Here is a 17,557-nt window from a genome sequence, read left to right as displayed (position 1 = left end):
TGCTGTGCAAGCTGTAAAATAAAAAACTTCAGACTATTTTACACAATATTTTTTTCTGTGAGGCTACAAGGCAAGGAGGTGAATTTACTTGTTCCATTTTTCATTTTACAGAGCTATTAGAGAAGACTCTCAGAAGAGAGGAAGAAATGGGAGCTCTCCAGGTATACTTTCTGTATTATTAACTAGCTACACTTCTTGTTACCCTTGAAATTAGTAAATTGTATTACAGCATTACAAATTTCTGAACTTGCTTGTGTCTTGAATTCAGCTTTGGAAATATATGAAGCCAAATACAGACTTGATAGCTAGTAAGACACACTGTTGAGTTTCTGCCCTTTGATTAAGTTGCAATTTAGAGAAGATTAAAGTAGTTAGCATTCTCCAATGAGTCAATAAATCTAGTTCTTCAGTGAAAAGAATGCTTCTTTCAAGTCACAGTATATACTGAAGTTGTTGTCTTATGTCTTACTGCTGCCTCCTCTGTATGGGAATAGAGGCAGTATAAATCCGCGTTCGGAACTGCAGAGATGCTTTAAATTCTCCTTCATTGGTTGTGATAGATTTTCTGGAGTATGTTGCTTTCTTCTGTATCTTGGGGAAAAAAATTAAAAGATCTGAAGTAAGTGCTTCAAATTTCTGAAATGTTAAATGTCATCACCATTATCACCATCCTGAGGAAGAAAGGACCAGCTATATGCTAGGACTTGATACAACGTAAGTAAATCATCCTTCTATGGCATCTAGCAGTAAAGCTGCTTGTGTTAAGCCCTTTACATTTGTGCTTAGAAAGTGAGAGTTACCCTAGACACAGCTCTGGAACAGTATTTAAGCATTACAGTCAAAGAAAACGTGCTCCTTTGAAATGAAAATGGCTAGGAACAGAAAACTAAGCTGGAATGTCTAAACAGTGAGGTTTGGGAAGTTAGGATGGTAGTTGCATGTATTCTTCAGAATACAGAGTGAAAAAAAATGAATTTTTAACAAAAAATCACAGCAAGTAATGCCCAACGTGAATCTAAAAAAGCATAGATACCACAAGAATAATGTATCAGTGAAACAGGATTCTGTAACTGTAGTGGAAGCAGAACATCTATGAGTTAATTGATGACACTAAAGCTGTTAGGTCAAAAAGTAATTTTGTTTATCTTGATTTTTGACCATAAGAAGTTTGTTTGAAGGTATGCTGACTCTACTCATATAGTAAATTTAATGCATTTTGAGGGCTAGAAATATCAAACAGTTAGTGTAGAAACAGTTTGATCCAATAAGAAGAGACAAGTTGCAAGACCCAAAAATTACACAACACACCAATCCAGCTGTTTCCTGTTCAAACAGAAATCTTGGCCTAGCTTTCTGGCAACTCAAGTTCAACAAGGCTGAGAGCTTGTCTGCGCAAGCAGTTTACACAGGTGCATATCTAGTTACATCAATGTAAAAAGATCTCCTTTCATGTGAAGAAATTCAGTATCTGCTTTCCTGTGAAGCCTTATAGTTGACAAATTGTTCTAACGATGTTCCTTCTGACTGAATGAGGAATAATATTATGCAGGAGAAAAGATGTGTCAAATTACTGTCTTGTGTGCATATATATGTGTGTGTGTGTATGTACTTGTGTGTATTTCTGAAGGTCTGTCCAGTTCCTGATTGAATTACTCTATGCCCTTCCCTAACTGACCATTCTGTGTAAGCATGTGACTTGTACTGCTCTGACTGCTGTATCTGTATTCAAGTGCTTGATAGCTGTTTTTTTTTTTTTTTAACTTCTTCAAATGCATGTGCTTTCACAGTTCAAGTACTCAGCAAGAACATCGATTATTTTTCTAAATAATATTTGTCCACTATGGTCCATATGTTTCAAAATGGTCCCAGTCTGGGATGTTCTGTTACTGTAATGTTTTACTATAATCTTTCAGTGGCTGAATATATAAAACTTTGCTAGAAAATAGGTGTAAAAAACAGCTCAAGTAGTTGCGATTGAACATCCCCATGCAGTTGCATTTCAATATATAAAGCATAGGAAGTAAGAGGAAGGTGAGAGTTTCTTTAACTGTGACATTTCATAGAGCCGAAACTCGCAGCCTTTTTAACCAGTTGACATGGAGCATTTGTTTCTTCTGAGCCCCAGTTCAGCAAAGTGTATGTATGGCTGGCTGATGTATGAAATCTTTAATTGAAGTAGATTGCTGTAAGTTAATTATTTCTCATTAATGACCATTAGCATATAAAATAGTACTCTTTGTCCCTAAGGCCCTGAATAGGATTCCTTGGGTGTTAGGGCCTGCTCAGTAAGTCCTTGGTTCACTAGACAACAGGCGATGTTGATTGTTGTAGACTTTTTGTCTACAGTTCCTGGGGTCCTGTTTTAATAAGCATACTATATGTAGAGAGACTTGTGTGTATTAAGCCAATACTTGATGCATTTTCTTTGCATCTAAATAGAATGTATGTATAAAGCACGTTCAGGAAACAGGTGGCCAGAAAGCCTGTGTTTTAGCCTGTGGGCAGATGATTGAAAGCAGCCAGGTTATCATGGCTGAGGAAGTTAATTCTTGACACGAGCCATGAATGCCAACCATAGTTTTAGAAAAGCTAGAGAAGAAAGGAAATCTATCAGAAATCCATGTATTGCTGTGGAGTAATGGTGACTGTGGGGATACTTTGAGGTTCTTTCTCATCAAGTAGCAAGAGCATTCCCCAGAGCTAGGGATGTGTGTTTTATTGTATTTTTCATTTGCTCATTTTCTGAGGGGTGGCAAACATCACCTTTTGTTAAAATAATTTGAATGAGGCTTAATAGGTTCTAACTAAATAGATTTTATTTTGCCCCCAGTGGAAATTTTCCTTTTAGGATGTGATGTGTTTACAGTTACCCAAACAAAGATTCAGAAAATAACTGGTATTCCTCATTCAGCTATAGATGAGTAAAATCACTGCTTCTGCAATGTCATCAGCTAACAGAGAGAAAAGAGCAATTTTATGAAGACTGTTCAAGGAAATATTGGGCATATGGTTTTCATATCTTCCTCTGCTTAGGTAATATGGTGGACTGCATGGACCTGACTGTTGTCTTATACTATGTGGTGGAGACGGAATCTATATGTAATATATGCTGTTATTTGATAGAGGGCTTTTTAGGTGCTAGGAGACTGATGCTTTGGGTGACATCACTGTACTCTTGGTTTTGCATCTTCAATTTCTTTCATGTTTTTTTTGCCTAGAATTTCTGTTATACACTAATTTATGAGAGTTTATATAGTTGTAACACAAACTCTTAGATATCTTCTAGACAGTATGTTCTCATTACATATATGCTTACTCTGTTGTTACATGTGCACTCATATGCATAATCATACAATATTTAGCTTGTGAGGAGTCTGGAACATTTTCTATGTACTTTTACATAGCCACTCCAAGAATATAACCTCACTTCTTACCTCATTGGAAGAAAAAGCCTCTGAATGTTTTCACCTTCCTTTTTGTGAAAACAGTTCCATATTACAAAAGATGGCTTTAATGAAAATAGTATGCTGTGCATGATAATAGGAATATTCAACTGCATGTATGTTCTCTGTGAAAACAACTGCAAACCATTTTCATCTACTTTGGAATTAGTGACACACTAATTTCAGTGTCCATGGAGTTCCAGAATCAGTTTATTTAGTGATCCACTATAAGTCATCCACATTTTACTGGCAAAATGTCAGCATTTTTTTTAAACAGTTGTATTTTAGTAGTGTACTAGATTTCCATCAAACTTGTTTGTGCGTGCATTGCTGTTTTCCCTTTATATATTTCCTCACACATATTTTCCTGAACAGTCTTGCTTGTTATTTTTAGCACATCTTCAAAACTAATCAGTCTTTTCCAGACACTACTTTATATTTTTCATCCTCACTTACTACAGTTGTTTTTCCTACAGTATGTTTTCTCACTCTTTCTGCCCATGGTTTATTGTTGTAATCAAAGGCAAAAATTCTGTAAGCTGATGCTGGAAACTAAAATCATTAGCACCCCAGACATCATTCAATGAATGAACTTTAAACATTTCACTAGGGTGAACAGTGTGTTTTATTCAAAAGATTACATGAATAACAGTTAGCTTTTCAGTACTCCAGGTGATACACAAATAAGTAAATACACAATATATAAATGTTGGTTTTACACACCTGTTCATTTAGTGAACATAACAGTAAGACAGTAATAACTCTTGAAGAGTTTTTGTAGCTCATTTTCACCTAGGCTTTAAAAAAGAAAATCACTTTCATATTCTTGCAAACAGGAGCTGTTTCTGGCTCCCAATTTCTTACATTGGTCAAAGAAAATGTTTCCAAATTAGCAAAGCCAGTTCAGGATTTTGTCTTTGGATGTTGCTAGAATACATCCAGATTATTACAATCATTTTCACCTGTTAGGGAGGAAAAGAACAGGAAAAAGTGTAAGGATTCTTAGCTTAATCTAACCAGAAAGGAGGAGAAAACAAACAAACCTATTCTATCTCACACATTCAAAAACATAATACGTGAGCAAAGTAAGAATTCTTGTGAATTCTTGTCTGAATGGTCAGGTGGGCTCAGCTAAACACTTAAGTGTATGTTTTCTCAAACTCCTTAAAATATTATGTCCAGTCAGGACATAGTGCCAGAGTACATTATCTTGATTTTACTAGCTCAATATTTTTCTTAAAGATACTTTAAAATGGAAAACTGAATGTTAAATATATAGAAGTTCTATGTTTCCTGTATTTTGTGCTGAATTAAAACTGACACAAGTTTATTTTACTTTCATTTTATGTTTGTCTGACGTTAGCCATTGTTTTATTAATAACGAGGTGACGTTAGTTGTTCTTCAGAGCTATTTCTGGATAACAGAATAATGCTGTGGAATTTGTATTTTAGCTTTCTAAATAAATGCCTAAAAGAAAACTAAAGCAGATGCTAACATGACATAAACTCCAAAGTATGCTAGATTTACAGCCACAGATCATCAAAAAGGGAAGGCAAAGTTTGGGATACATGAGTAAAATCAACAATATTGAAGATCTAACAGTACTATTTGAAAAAAAAATATATTTTGGAGTAAATATTTTTTTAAAATTCTTTCTTGGTTTCTATAATGTTTCTTTTACTTTTGAAATTTGCTTTGAAAAAAGTGAGTTTAGTTTGATAAGTGGGTCAGAGGTCCAAACAGGTACAGCAGTTCCTTTTTAGTGACATTTTAACAAAATCATTAGACATCATACACACTGAAAAACAAAACAAACAAGATGAAACATTTAATGCTTGTTCACCTTATGTTGCATTTATATTCTTTACTTGCTAACCACGACTTGTACTTTATTTGTAGGAGCGAATTATGTCCTTAGAAATGGTAAGTTTCTTAAATTCTTGTTCAAACCAATCACAATGAAATTACTGATGATCAAAAATGTGATTTTTATTTATTTATTTATTTATTTTTTTAAAAAAGGTGCCATCTGGGCTTTTAACTGTCATTTTAAGAAAATGAAGACACATGGCAGTTCTATACTGCACCTTCCTGTGGACGTTTTCACTACATTATTTTCACTACTATATGAGCACCAGCTATATCAAATGAAATCTAAAGTTGTATTTTTCTGTATAGTTCAGTCCACATCCCTAGGAAGAGAAATGTGGTAGATATGAGCCATACAGAGGATGTTTTTCTTCAACATAGTTGAGAAATTAAACTATTTGCCAAATAGTTGAGGTATATATGATAGATATAATCACTCCAGTGACTTGCGTGTGCATTTCACTGGATGTGCAGACAGAATCAGTTATCTGCCCACAGTAGCACTGGAACCAAAAGCATGCAGGAATACCATTTTAAGATAATAAGTTTGAAGGACAGAACCTTAATGTATGTACGTGCATGAATGCAGCTGGATCGATTATCTGCATGACTCAAGCTAGTAAGTCTACCAGGTGGACTAGCTGGGATGGGTCTTCTTTTTTTTTTGCTTTTATAGGCAACTCCAATAAGACATCATACAATAGTATATGTAATAACTATAGTTTCTTTTTATTGGAAACTCAGAAAATTTCATGTAAAGAAACCAGTACTGAGACAATATAAGCTTGCAAATACAGACGTCTAAAATTTGCTTGGGCTAATTATTTCATCCTCCTTGATAACTGTTGTCTGTGAAAACTGCTTCGGATTTCAAAAATATATTTAAAATGCACTGAATATGTTAAAAAACAAAACAAACAAGAACAAACAAACAACTTGCATTCACACATAAAAGGCCCTTTGTAAATCAGAGTGCAGTGTTGGAACTCCTGCCTTGTAGGAATAGGGAATTAATGCTCAAAGTCAGAAGCCTGGCACTTTGCATAGTGCTGTGTGAATGCAAATTGTTGCCAGGACATTATTTCTGTTCAGAAGCATCTCTTAATCATGGGTTGCTTACATGACAACTGGTCAGGCATGTATCCATTGCCATCCATTTCTCACGAACCATGAGTCAAGCTGCCTGCAAATGCCATGTACTTTCTGCTCCTAAAGCCCAGTTTTGGCACAGACAGAGGGTAATTGCTTGCAAATAGCACAAGTTCGTGCGAATTCCATGTGTGTTCGGTGGTGATGTTTGTTTCTATTTTTTCTGAAGTCTTTCTTTTTTTTATATACTTTTAATCTCCTCTATTTAGTACTAAGTCTTCCTGATATTTTTTTTGTTTCAAGTTATCATTCAGATAGAAGAGGTAGAGGATTATTATCAGTAAAAATCATTTTCATATCGTAAACTGAGAGGTAACATCTGAGTGCAGGTTTTTAATACTAAATCCTAGAACTTGAAGTCAATAAATTCTTTCGTTATTGCTGACATAGGAAGATGCGTAATGTTAAGCACTGAGACTTCAGGCAAGAAAGGTATGGCTGTCTCTAAGCCTGTTGAATGCTCCCAAGGCACTGATTTTACTTTTGCTGTAAAGTCCCTTTATTATGCCAGGCAAATCACTTGTGTTTTGTTCGGATTTTTTACGTACTGTTCAATTCATTGCATTTAAATATTACGTAGTATTACTACGTAATTACTACGTAATTACTCGTTAATATTAGTATTAACGAGTAATTTTCCTGATCACTTTAGTAATTAGTTATGTAGTCTGATATTTTGCAAGAGTGAGGTATGATTTCTTTACAGGTAAAGTGTAGTTTAGTAAAGTGTATCTTCTTGGGTGTAGCTTCATTCTTACATATAGCATTTAGTCCTATGTTATTTACTTATAAAGCTGTATGATTTTCCTGGAAAAAAAAAAAGTCTGTATTGTGTTCTCAGGTGTAGCTGCAATGGGAAGTGTATCTACTCCTCATAATTAACACTGCTCCCGTGTGCTGCTTTTGACTTCAGTGGGTTTCTACATCGGAGTCTTTAAGAATAAACTGCAAGTCAGATTCCTCTGCCTTAGCAGAACTAAAAATACTGGGAAATTGAATTTGAAATCAACCAGTTATTCCAGTGAACATATGCATTATGTATTCTTTGATCAGTAAGACAGCTTGCATTTTTGGTAGAGAACCCAGAACTGAAGATACCACTTGCATAAACTATTTGGATCAGACTTTTCTGGACATTATTCAGCTTTTTGTTACAAAGTCATAAATTTAAGATAACTCCAGTAATGTTCTAAGTATTCTGCAATATTGTTTTTTTAATATAAATTTCCTTTCTAGTATGAACATTTGTGTGTTTTGGTTTAACTTGTGTTTTATATCCATGAAAATAAGGTTTTGAATACCAGTAAAAAGAAATTTGTCTGGACACACTCAGCAATGTGAAAACTACCAGATTCTTCTACTGTAGTAGCAGGCTCAATGTTACATCAGTTTTCTGATTTATGACCCATTTTAAAAGAAGAACAGGAAGGCTAGCTGTCCCCAGTGCATTTCACACAGATTATGGACTGCCTGACGCTCTTCACATTAGGGTTCTCTTTCTTTTTGTTCTCTCTCTCTCTCTCTCTCTCTCTCAATGTGTATTCCATCAATAAGCACACCATGCAATTTGCTCTTGTGACTATTTCATGGTTGTCACACTTTGCATGCATGAATGTTTAGGACATTTTAAATCTAAGGGTTAATACTTTCTTCTGTTCTCGGTTTGCTTCTGTAGTGTCTTGCCAAGACTACCATTACATCAAAGGCCTTCTGGTCCTCCCAGAACACAGCAGCTCTTTGATCTTATACAAATGCCTGGGAGAGGAGCAGCACTCTGAGATCCTCCATGCTGCCTGCCTCTCCATTTCCTTTCCTTTCATCAGTGAACCAGTGTGTCACTTCCTTTTGCTGGGGGTAGAGAATGTTCCCAAGGTTCCCCAGTTCCTTCTTCTACTCTCCCACCAAGTAACTTTTGCTGCCTGATAGCACTCATAGCCAGGTGTTTTTTTCTCCTGGCACTCACCTTCCTCTTCTTACTTGCTGCTGTTTGCAGCAGCAGTGCAGTGTCTGCAGTGAGAAAGCATTTCTTGATCCAGATGAAACCCCCAGTGTTTCAGTTTATGCCCATTGCCTTTTATTCTGTCACTGAGCATCACTGAAGAGAGCCAGATTTTGTCATCTTTACATCCTCCCACCAGGTATTTATACACGTTGATGAGATCCCTCCTGAGCCTTCTCTTCTCCAGGCTGAACAATCCCAGTTCTCTCAGCCTTTCCTTATAAGAGAGGTGGTTCTGTCCTTTAAACAATGTTAGTTGCTCTTCATTGGATTCTCTCCAGTATGTCCATGTCTCTTTTGTTCTGGGAAGCCCAGAACTAGACCCAGCACTGCAGATGTGTCTCAGCAGCCCTGAGTAGAGGGGAAGGATAACCTCCTTTATTTAAGAGGTGTGTGAACGTGGCACTAAAGGACATTGTTTCATGATGGGACTGAGTAAGTCAGGTTGATGGTTGGACTTGCTGATTTTGAAGGTCTTCTCCAACCTAAATGACTCCCATTCCATCCCATCCTTTGACTTGCTAGCAATGCTCCTCCTAACACAGCCCTTAGATTCTCTAGGCATAAAGCTAACTTTATATTACACTCTGCCTCATACGTTATATTTCTTTTAATGTCCTGTAATTATTTCTGGATATCTTTGATCAAAATCTTAGTAAATGATAAAGAACAGATTCTTAAAATTTAGTTCTGTGTACCCTAGTAGTACTAAGAGCACTAGCTGATGATTCACAGAGAGCTGCCTTGCCAGAAGACTTTACTACCTCTTCCACATTTCCAGCTACTAGTATGCATCAAACAACTGAAAATTTGTGAAATACTTATCTAATATTTTTCCATATAAACCATTCCTGTAGTTACCATAGGGATGTTAAGTGATAATGAATGAGAAAAGAGATGGTCCATGTAACTGTGAATATTAAATTAAGCATCCATGAAGCTCTGTTAATTAAAATGTTGTCCACCCTATACAAAGTCATCTGGTGTCTGAATTAAGAGTTCAGTTAGTTTGACATTTGCAATGCTTTGTTAACAAAGATTTGCTGTTTTTCATTAGTACAAGTGCAATTTTTGCTTAAAAAAATCTTACTAGCTTGAACGTCAATGAAACAATATTGTTTAATAAAAGTCATTTGAACTTGTATGTTGTATAACTCAGATTTATATGTATTGTTTATTTCATAAATGTAAATTGATTTCTTAATGTGCTGAAATCATCAAAACAATGGTATAATTGAGAAGTGCTATAAGTGGAATATAATGATATACAATATTTATATTGTTTTCTCTTAAAGTTCTCTCCATATGGAAGACGTACTAGGTCACAGAATGTCTCACTGAGAGTGGAATTTGCCTGGTATATGAAGGTCAACAAAGAAACTCAGGCCTCTTAAATAGAACCACACACTGTTAAAAGAAGAGCTTATCATGCATCAATCTAGTTCTGGAGATGGAAGCTGACAATGCATAGTTTTGCAGAGATTAACAGGGAAAGCAAAAGATACCTTTAAAATGCTGGATACATCTTATTCTTGCTATTTAGGTATTCAAAATGCTAAGTCAATTTAAAAATAAGTCATCATAGGTCACCTTTAAAATTACATGCTTCATCTGAATTATGTGTAACTCCCTGATGAAATGCATTGCAGTCAGTTAAAATTATAGTTGCATTTAATCTTTTTATGGATATTCCTTGGGGATTAGCTAACAGTTACTTAAGTCAGCTCTATTTTTCAAAAATATCTGTGCTATACAGATAGCCATTTGTTTTTACCTACCTCAGAAAAGAGCAGCATATGTGAAAGTCAGTGAAGTTCGGTTTCACTTTAATGTGTTTTCAGTCTATTGAATATAAAGACAAAATTTAAGAGAATTATACACAAACCTGCTTTGATTTCTGTGCATTTAGCATTGAAGCTTCAAGACTAAAAATAATGTGTATATGATCTCAATTTAGATCTGTCCCCTGAGATAGTGTGAAACTGTCTATCAGCAAGAATACATCAATATAGGATGATTAACTGTTCAGATGCAGTTTGAACATCAAAGTGTTTGTATGAGGTCGTGGAAAATGAGTAATTTGTTTTATCATTCTCTGAAAACATAGAACACCCCTTTGCAAAGTAAATGGTATTTATTTTAAAAACATGAAGATTAATAGCACGCATTCTATGGAGGAGTCTGCTGTTAAGTAAAATACTATGAATACAGTTTTACTCAGTACAATTGCTGCTTCTTCCTCATATCAGTTCCATCAGTACCTTCTGCTCCCTGTTAAATAATGAGCAGACAGATGCGATTGCTCTCTTTAGGATTATTTGTATGCATTATGGCATATAGCTTTCTTGTTTCTTGGAAAAAAGTTAACAGTACTTAAGTGCCCTCCGTGTCAGGTGCTTCCAACATCCTTTTTCACATTTTATCTTGTGTGTCTAAATCCATCTCTCTTAATAGATTGGAGTGTAGTCATTAATGATACAAATGTGGCATTTGATCCATGTAGTAGAGGTTGCTGTGCATTTCACTAAATTACCAGACCAATTTCTGTGGGGCAGCTAAAAGCTTTTTGATCATCTTTCCCTCACATTTTTCAACATACTATTTTCTTTCCTTCTTCTTTATTGATGTTTCCCTAGGAAACTTTGCTTTTTATTTTTTTTCTGTTTTTATTTGTACATCACCACAATTTTCTTGGTTGGTTTTATGGAAAGGGAACACATTTCAGTCTCTGAATATGCTAGTGTATGTTGTCCTATTCAAATCACTTCACAAACTGCTCAGAAAACTTAAGACAATTTTAGAATGTAAAAGCAACCAAATTACAACAGCGACCCAAGTATAAAGCTTAGGGAAGAGTATATGTTACAGGATAGGCAAATATTTTGTTTCCCATCCATTCATTTGGTCAGATTCCAGCCATTCAAAGCTCAGAGACTTCCAGATGTAGATGTAGTTTCTATGCATTTGGAATCCTTTCCTGAGGTTTCTCATTCATGAACTGACCCGAATTCTGCTTAAACCCATATAAAATTTTCTGTCATTGTGTGACTTATGATTTTAAGCAAAATGGTTATTTCTCCCCTCAAGCATCTGTTGTCTTTTCTGAAGAGTCCTGCTCTATTGAATGATTGTATTTAATCATTCCTCATATGGAAGAAGCGTTCTGTGGCTTTGGTTGATCTTCTTGCTCTTCTCTGAGCTTTCCCCATTCTAACTGTTCCTCTTCATATCAGCTTCCCACTCCTGCACGCAGTAGGCAAGATGCAAACTTGCTGTGGAGTCATACTTCAAAATAGTTATGTTCTCTGGCTTGCTTTTTGCTTTCCTAATTATGTCCTGTGTTGATCTAGCTTTTCTAATTGTTATTGAGCACTGAATTAGCAGATTCTTGGAACTGCGTGTCGTTTACCTTATGATCTCATTCCTGCTCAGTAACTGTTAGCTCAGAACCCATCATTTTGTGTCTGAAGTTAGGATTACATTTCATGAAGCCAAAAAGCTGTCAGAAATCCATGAAGCCTGTATCTACCGTTATGCACATGATTTTTGATAAGACCCAGAAACTAAGGTCTGAGTATGCATATAACCCAAAGGTTGGTCTGCTTTCAAGATGACATTTAATAATGTAACAATAGCTTTAAACGACACAAGCTAAGGCACAGCTAAAATTTTTCACAAGTAGTATGTGAAATAGATGGGATATGTTTAAGAGATACTTGGAGAGAAGAAATGATGAGCACCTTCTTTCATTTACAGTGTGTGTTGATGTGAGGTCTTGTCACTGGAATTTAGAGACAGAATTGACAAATGGGATGGCTTAACGCGTGGACATACAATTAGGACCTGAGTTCCTTTTATGATGAGAACAGATTACAGGTCTTTATTAAAAAAATAAATAAATTTTTGTAGTTGGAAAAGAAAACTGCTATAAATTGAATATACTTAATAGCATCATGAGAAGCCACTACGTCAAATTTGTCTTGTCCCCTACAACTTTTTTTCAATTCTGTATGACATCTCAAATGTCTGTTCTCCAGCAGTTCACTCCTTCAGCAAATGTGTTAGGTAAAATATACCATAAGCTTAAAGTAGTTATAGTTTAATTTGGTGCTGGACCAAAAAAAGAGATGGTGTTTTGTTACAGTTCTTGGATTGTTTCCTGTGAGGAAGGAGTTTGTTTCTGAAGGGATGGGAGAGTTTTTGCTCTTCAGAATGAAAAACTTCACGGACATGTATCTGTATGATAGCAGGATGACTGCTGAATGTTGTGAATCAATATTTTGCTTCACATATAGTTAAGTTTGCATTTCATGAGACAAGGTAGAGATTTGATTGCTTAGAGTCTATCGTCTCTCATATATTTCTCAGCCTCAGAAGCATGCATGCAGACCAGGGGCTACTCAGGAAAGAAGCAGCAAACATTACAATTCATCATAAATTAATGTAGTGGAAAATCAATGCTTTGATGAACATAAGGCCACTGTAAATGAAGCATGAAATATGAATGACTACTGCTTTACTGTGGTAAAAGTGAAATAGTTGATACTTAGAAGAGGGAAACATTAGCGAGTGATAGATACCTCTAGGCAATTGTATTTTGAAGTGGAGAGGTATAGTAACATTTAGAAAAAAAAAAAAAAAAGTATTTTATAGCTATAAAAAAAATTATATGCTATAATCTGTGAAAAACACTTTAAACACTATATGGAGGCCTCCTGCCTGACTGCACGCTGGAAATATGAAGAAGAATCCATTTTATACATTCATTATTAATGTATATTTGCAAGTTCTATAATTCTTTTCCAGTAAACAACCACATATGTTACAGGAAAAATAATACTTTTCTCCTAATAAATCTTTGTAGATGAGTTTTGTAATTTATTTTTTTTTTTAAAAAAAAAGCCTGATAGCAAATTAAATTGCACATTAAAATACAAGATTTCTTATGATGATAAATTTTAGTTTGGTCTAACCACAGCTAGCCAAATGCAAAATCTACTAATACCTCATGCAGCTGTTGAGACAGAATGTACTATTTTCTTGTTACACATTAATAAACTTTATTAGTTCTGACTGAATTTTGTGAAACTGACTGGACCTACTTTCTTCACTGGAGATCAGCCCAAGTATGCACCTTCCTGTCCTTACAGGATTTCGTCAGCATTTTTCATTGTCAGATGTCAACACTGCAATTAAGGACTTGTTCGTACTGGGTGTCCTCAGTGCTTCCCACGGCAGGAAGTGGTTTACTTCTCTTCCAGGCATATCTCCATATGTGCAGTCTTACATAATTTCTGTACTATTTTAAAAATTAAGATTTTAAATCTAACAAAATTAATGCTTTAGTATAAGAGAAAAGCTCTTAGTGTTTTAGCTTTATACCTAGATTATCTCCACCTTATTTTCCACATCTCATTTCTATCTTCTTGTTCTCACTAAATGACTAAGGCATCTTTGTTTTACTCTGTTTCACTTTTGACAGCTCTTCCTGTGTTTCCTCAAATGTAAATGAAGGAATGTAAATGATATCCTTGCTGGGCAATCATTTTTACCCTGTTTTATAGGCTCTCCACTTACTATTGCTCTCAAAGCAGCAAGTTTCAGGAGCTTCTTGGTCAACCATCTATCAAAACTCTTTCCTCTTTCCTCTTACCTGTGGTGACAATGTTCTTATTCTTCAAGCACCACTGACTGGAATGTTTTCCTGCTTCATTGTACGTTGTGGGAAGAGCAGAAGTTATTCAGAAAAAAGAGCCATATTTGAGACTTTATCTTAACTAAGATAAGCCAGGCGTATGTCTGTTTTTTCTCCTACTGAAGCTTCTATTCCTAGTGCAGAATGAATTTAGCAGTGGGATGAGAGCAAGGTGATTGTTAATTGTTAACCAGGTGATTGTTTTGTAGGAATAGATCCTAATATCATTGTCTGCCAGTATAGTTTTTTTCCTAATTAAACTAAATAAATAGAGAAGCAGAGAAATCACTGTCTCATGTTCACTAGCCAATTTGGTCTCTTGGGCCTGAGCATTGGTTTCAGCTTCAGTTTTGTGAGGTGCAAATGAATAGGAACTGTATTTCTTACAACCTTAAAAACAATGTTAGGAATTTTTAGGAAAGAAACATACAGCAAGACAGGCAACATAATTGCTTCTAAACTGATGGTGTATCAGACATAAGAATGATGAAAGGCATGAAACTTCAACTGTATGAGAAAAACTGTATGACTCTTCGATTTATTTATTTATTTATTTTTTAATGTTTTCTCGTGTTCTCTTCCCGAGAGTACTCGAGTTGCTTTAGACCATCTGGAGTCTGTTCCTGAGAAACTAAGCCTGTTAGAAGATTTCAAAGATACTGGAGTGAGAAATATTTTACTTAACTCTTGTTCAATAGTTCTAAATTATTTTGTTTAATTAATATCCTCCCCATATGTATAAATAAATGAGTTAATTAGATATATAAAATCACATATGACAAAAACATACAGTGAGCCTTTGTTGTTGTTAATATAGCTTTATTGATGTCATTAATTTAGTCCCAGTTAGTACTACTGCTGGGGTGTTCCATATAGTAAGCAAACATTGAGTACTGAGTATAAAAGGTCAGGGCCTAATTACTGACTCAGTGTGTGTGTTGAGTGTTGAATTTTGATATTAATTGTTTAACATTCAAAATACTGTAATAAAATAAATTCTACCATTTTTTTCAATGTTTAAAGTAGTGAGTGAAAACAGATGAGCTTTACAGATCAGATGCTTTTTTTTGTTATTATTTCTAAACATAATTTTTGTATACAATTGTCAAATGTTCTCTCTCAGTATCACTGTTGGTGGAACTTATTGACAGTAGCAGTGAGGTACTGTCAAGAGCATATAGCCTTAAATTAGATAGTAGCTGAGTGGCTTAACCACTGCATTATCATTTCTTCCCATGAATGAAGTCAGTAGTTTACTAAAAGAGACTTTGGGTTCTCATTGGACAAAATACATTTTAAATCAGTATTAAATCATAGATAAATGCGTAACATTTTGCATTTCATTTGCTGTGTAGAGTTTCTCCTCAAGTATTCACAAACCTTTCAAAACTGTCAAAACATACTTGTTTGGAACATTGTTTATTCAAAATGTTCTTGCATGAGGTCATGTGCTAAGACATACTAGAGCAGATTCAGACCTTGTTTTATGGTGTGATATTGATGTCATTATCAATAGAGTTAGGAAAAAAAGGCTAATTGATTTTTTTTTTAGTAGAAAAATATTGTTGGGATGTATAACTTCAATTTCATGTTTCCAAATATCCCCAGAAGAGCTTTTGCTCTGACAGAGTCTTCTGTTTCTGATGGTTCTACTTTACTGTAGGAAAAATTCTGCCTCTAAACAAGGCAAAACAGAAGCGTGATTGTGGAGTTCCTACAGTCTCCTTCATAGTTTCACTCTTTACTTGAAGTTACTATGAAATTGTTATTTTCTAGTTTGCCTTAGTTATCACTTAGCCAGCGTTTACGAGATTGGAACCCAAATCCTTTGTTTTAATTTGAGCTCTTCCTCTCCCATGTACTTTTAAGTTTTCTAAAGACTGCTTTCTTAACATGAGACCCTGCTAACAAATGTGTGTTTTTAGTAAGTAATATATCATTTATGCATTTATTATTCAAGGAAAGTAAGCTTTATACCTTAGTTGTGAGAATTATGTCAGTTTTGAACTTACAGTAATTCTTCTATTTGAAGTAGTGCATTGGAATATTTTGTACAATAGGAAAAATGTTCTAGAGCCTGTTAAAAATCTATATAACAATGTCCTATGTCCTATATGCTACATATCTAGCATATTTTATTCTCAAGTGGTATGCATGAATAAAGTATTTCAAAGCCATTCATGACTTTCCAGAGTTAGCAAGCTGTTCCGATATTTTTTTTTTCACTGTAAGTGTAAAGAAACAGAGTAAATCTTCTTCTGATAATGCCTCACAAGTTGTGGGATAGATCTATTCATTCAAGTGAATCCTTATCTACTTATGAGAAGCATTGTTTTCTTGTTCTGAAATACTGCTTTAGTCCATATCTGTGGACTTTATTCTTGAGGCATCTGTTTCTAAAGAGTGGTAATTAATTTTTCTCCATTACACAATTCTTTGTTAGAAGCTATGATACTAATCAATTTTAGAAAGAGCTACAAGATACCATTTACCAGTTAAGGATGAGGCATTAAAATGTTCACATTTTAACCTGTATTCATTTTAACATCACTCTTCTGTACAGAACATCATGCTTGCATATGGTCCCTGTATTTCAGCCTCTAAAAGTTAGTGATTCATTTGTTCATTGCTGTATGGAAAATTCTGGGTGATACCTGTATTTACAACAGCCAGCCAACATCTACTAACTGTTTTTCACATTACAAAATCATTTAGATGTTTCAATGTGTTTGTAGGAGTCCCACTGCCAAAGGGAAATGATTGAGGAAAGGTATACAAAGTATAAAGAAATTGTGAGTTCTCTGCAGCAGCAGCTGGAAGATTCAAAACAAAGAGTCCAACAATTCAAGGTATGTGTGTATACTCCACTTTTGTTTTGTGATTACTTTTATTCAGCAATCTGAGCTTACTTAAAGTAATATTATCTCATAGTATTAACACAGAATAAATCATACATGAATGTTGCTTCCTCCTGGAGTGGCAGAGTTTTATGTAGCTGGTGTAAAAATTTGGTGACAGAAGTGTCTTCGTTACCAAGTGAAAATTTCCCCCCAAAAATCTTCAAAATTCCATGGAAAAGGTATCCTGTGTCTTATTATTTTCAAGTGTTTACTTATGCCACTGCTTTGTCAAATTTCTTCTATAGCAATTTTTGGCTTGGCTTATTCACTTTTCCCTTGTTCTTTCATGTACAAGGTGAATATTTAAACCTGTTTCCAGAATTAAAGGGAATATTAATTTGTAGATTGCATGTAATGATTTTGCACTAGTTCATTTTTGCATTCTTTACAAATGATCATGCCCGTTTCATACATAAACCAAACTGAGACAAACGGAGAAGTGATTTGCTAAAGGTCACTCATCTGACTAAGCATAATTTCCTAACTCCCTGAAATACAAAT

General features: G+C 34.9%; 1 protein-coding gene across 4 annotated transcripts in view; it reads left to right on the top strand.

Moving 5' to 3' along the window:
• The window catches only part of CEP128 (centrosomal protein 128), a 114,989-nt gene that overhangs the window by 85,771 nt on the left and 11,661 nt on the right, over positions 1-17,557 (top strand). For all 4 annotated transcript variants that reach the window (XM_035328658.1, XM_035328659.1, XM_035328656.1 and 1 more), the window contains exons 19-22: positions 112-161; positions 5,344-5,367; positions 14,743-14,820; positions 16,892-17,005. In XM_035328658.1, the coding sequence (XP_035184549.1) occupies positions 112-161; positions 5,344-5,367; positions 14,743-14,820; positions 16,892-17,005 (266 nt within the window). The remainder of the gene's footprint in view (positions 1-111; positions 162-5,343; positions 5,368-14,742; positions 14,821-16,891; positions 17,006-17,557) is intronic.

The sequence above is a fragment of the Oxyura jamaicensis genome, chromosome 5 (genome assembly GCF_011077185.1).
Source record: "Oxyura jamaicensis isolate SHBP4307 breed ruddy duck chromosome 5, BPBGC_Ojam_1.0, whole genome shotgun sequence".
Taxonomy (NCBI): domain Eukaryota; kingdom Metazoa; phylum Chordata; class Aves; order Anseriformes; family Anatidae; genus Oxyura; species Oxyura jamaicensis.
Note: the sequence above shows the minus strand (reverse complement) of the source record. Positions and strands in the feature narration are given on the sequence as shown.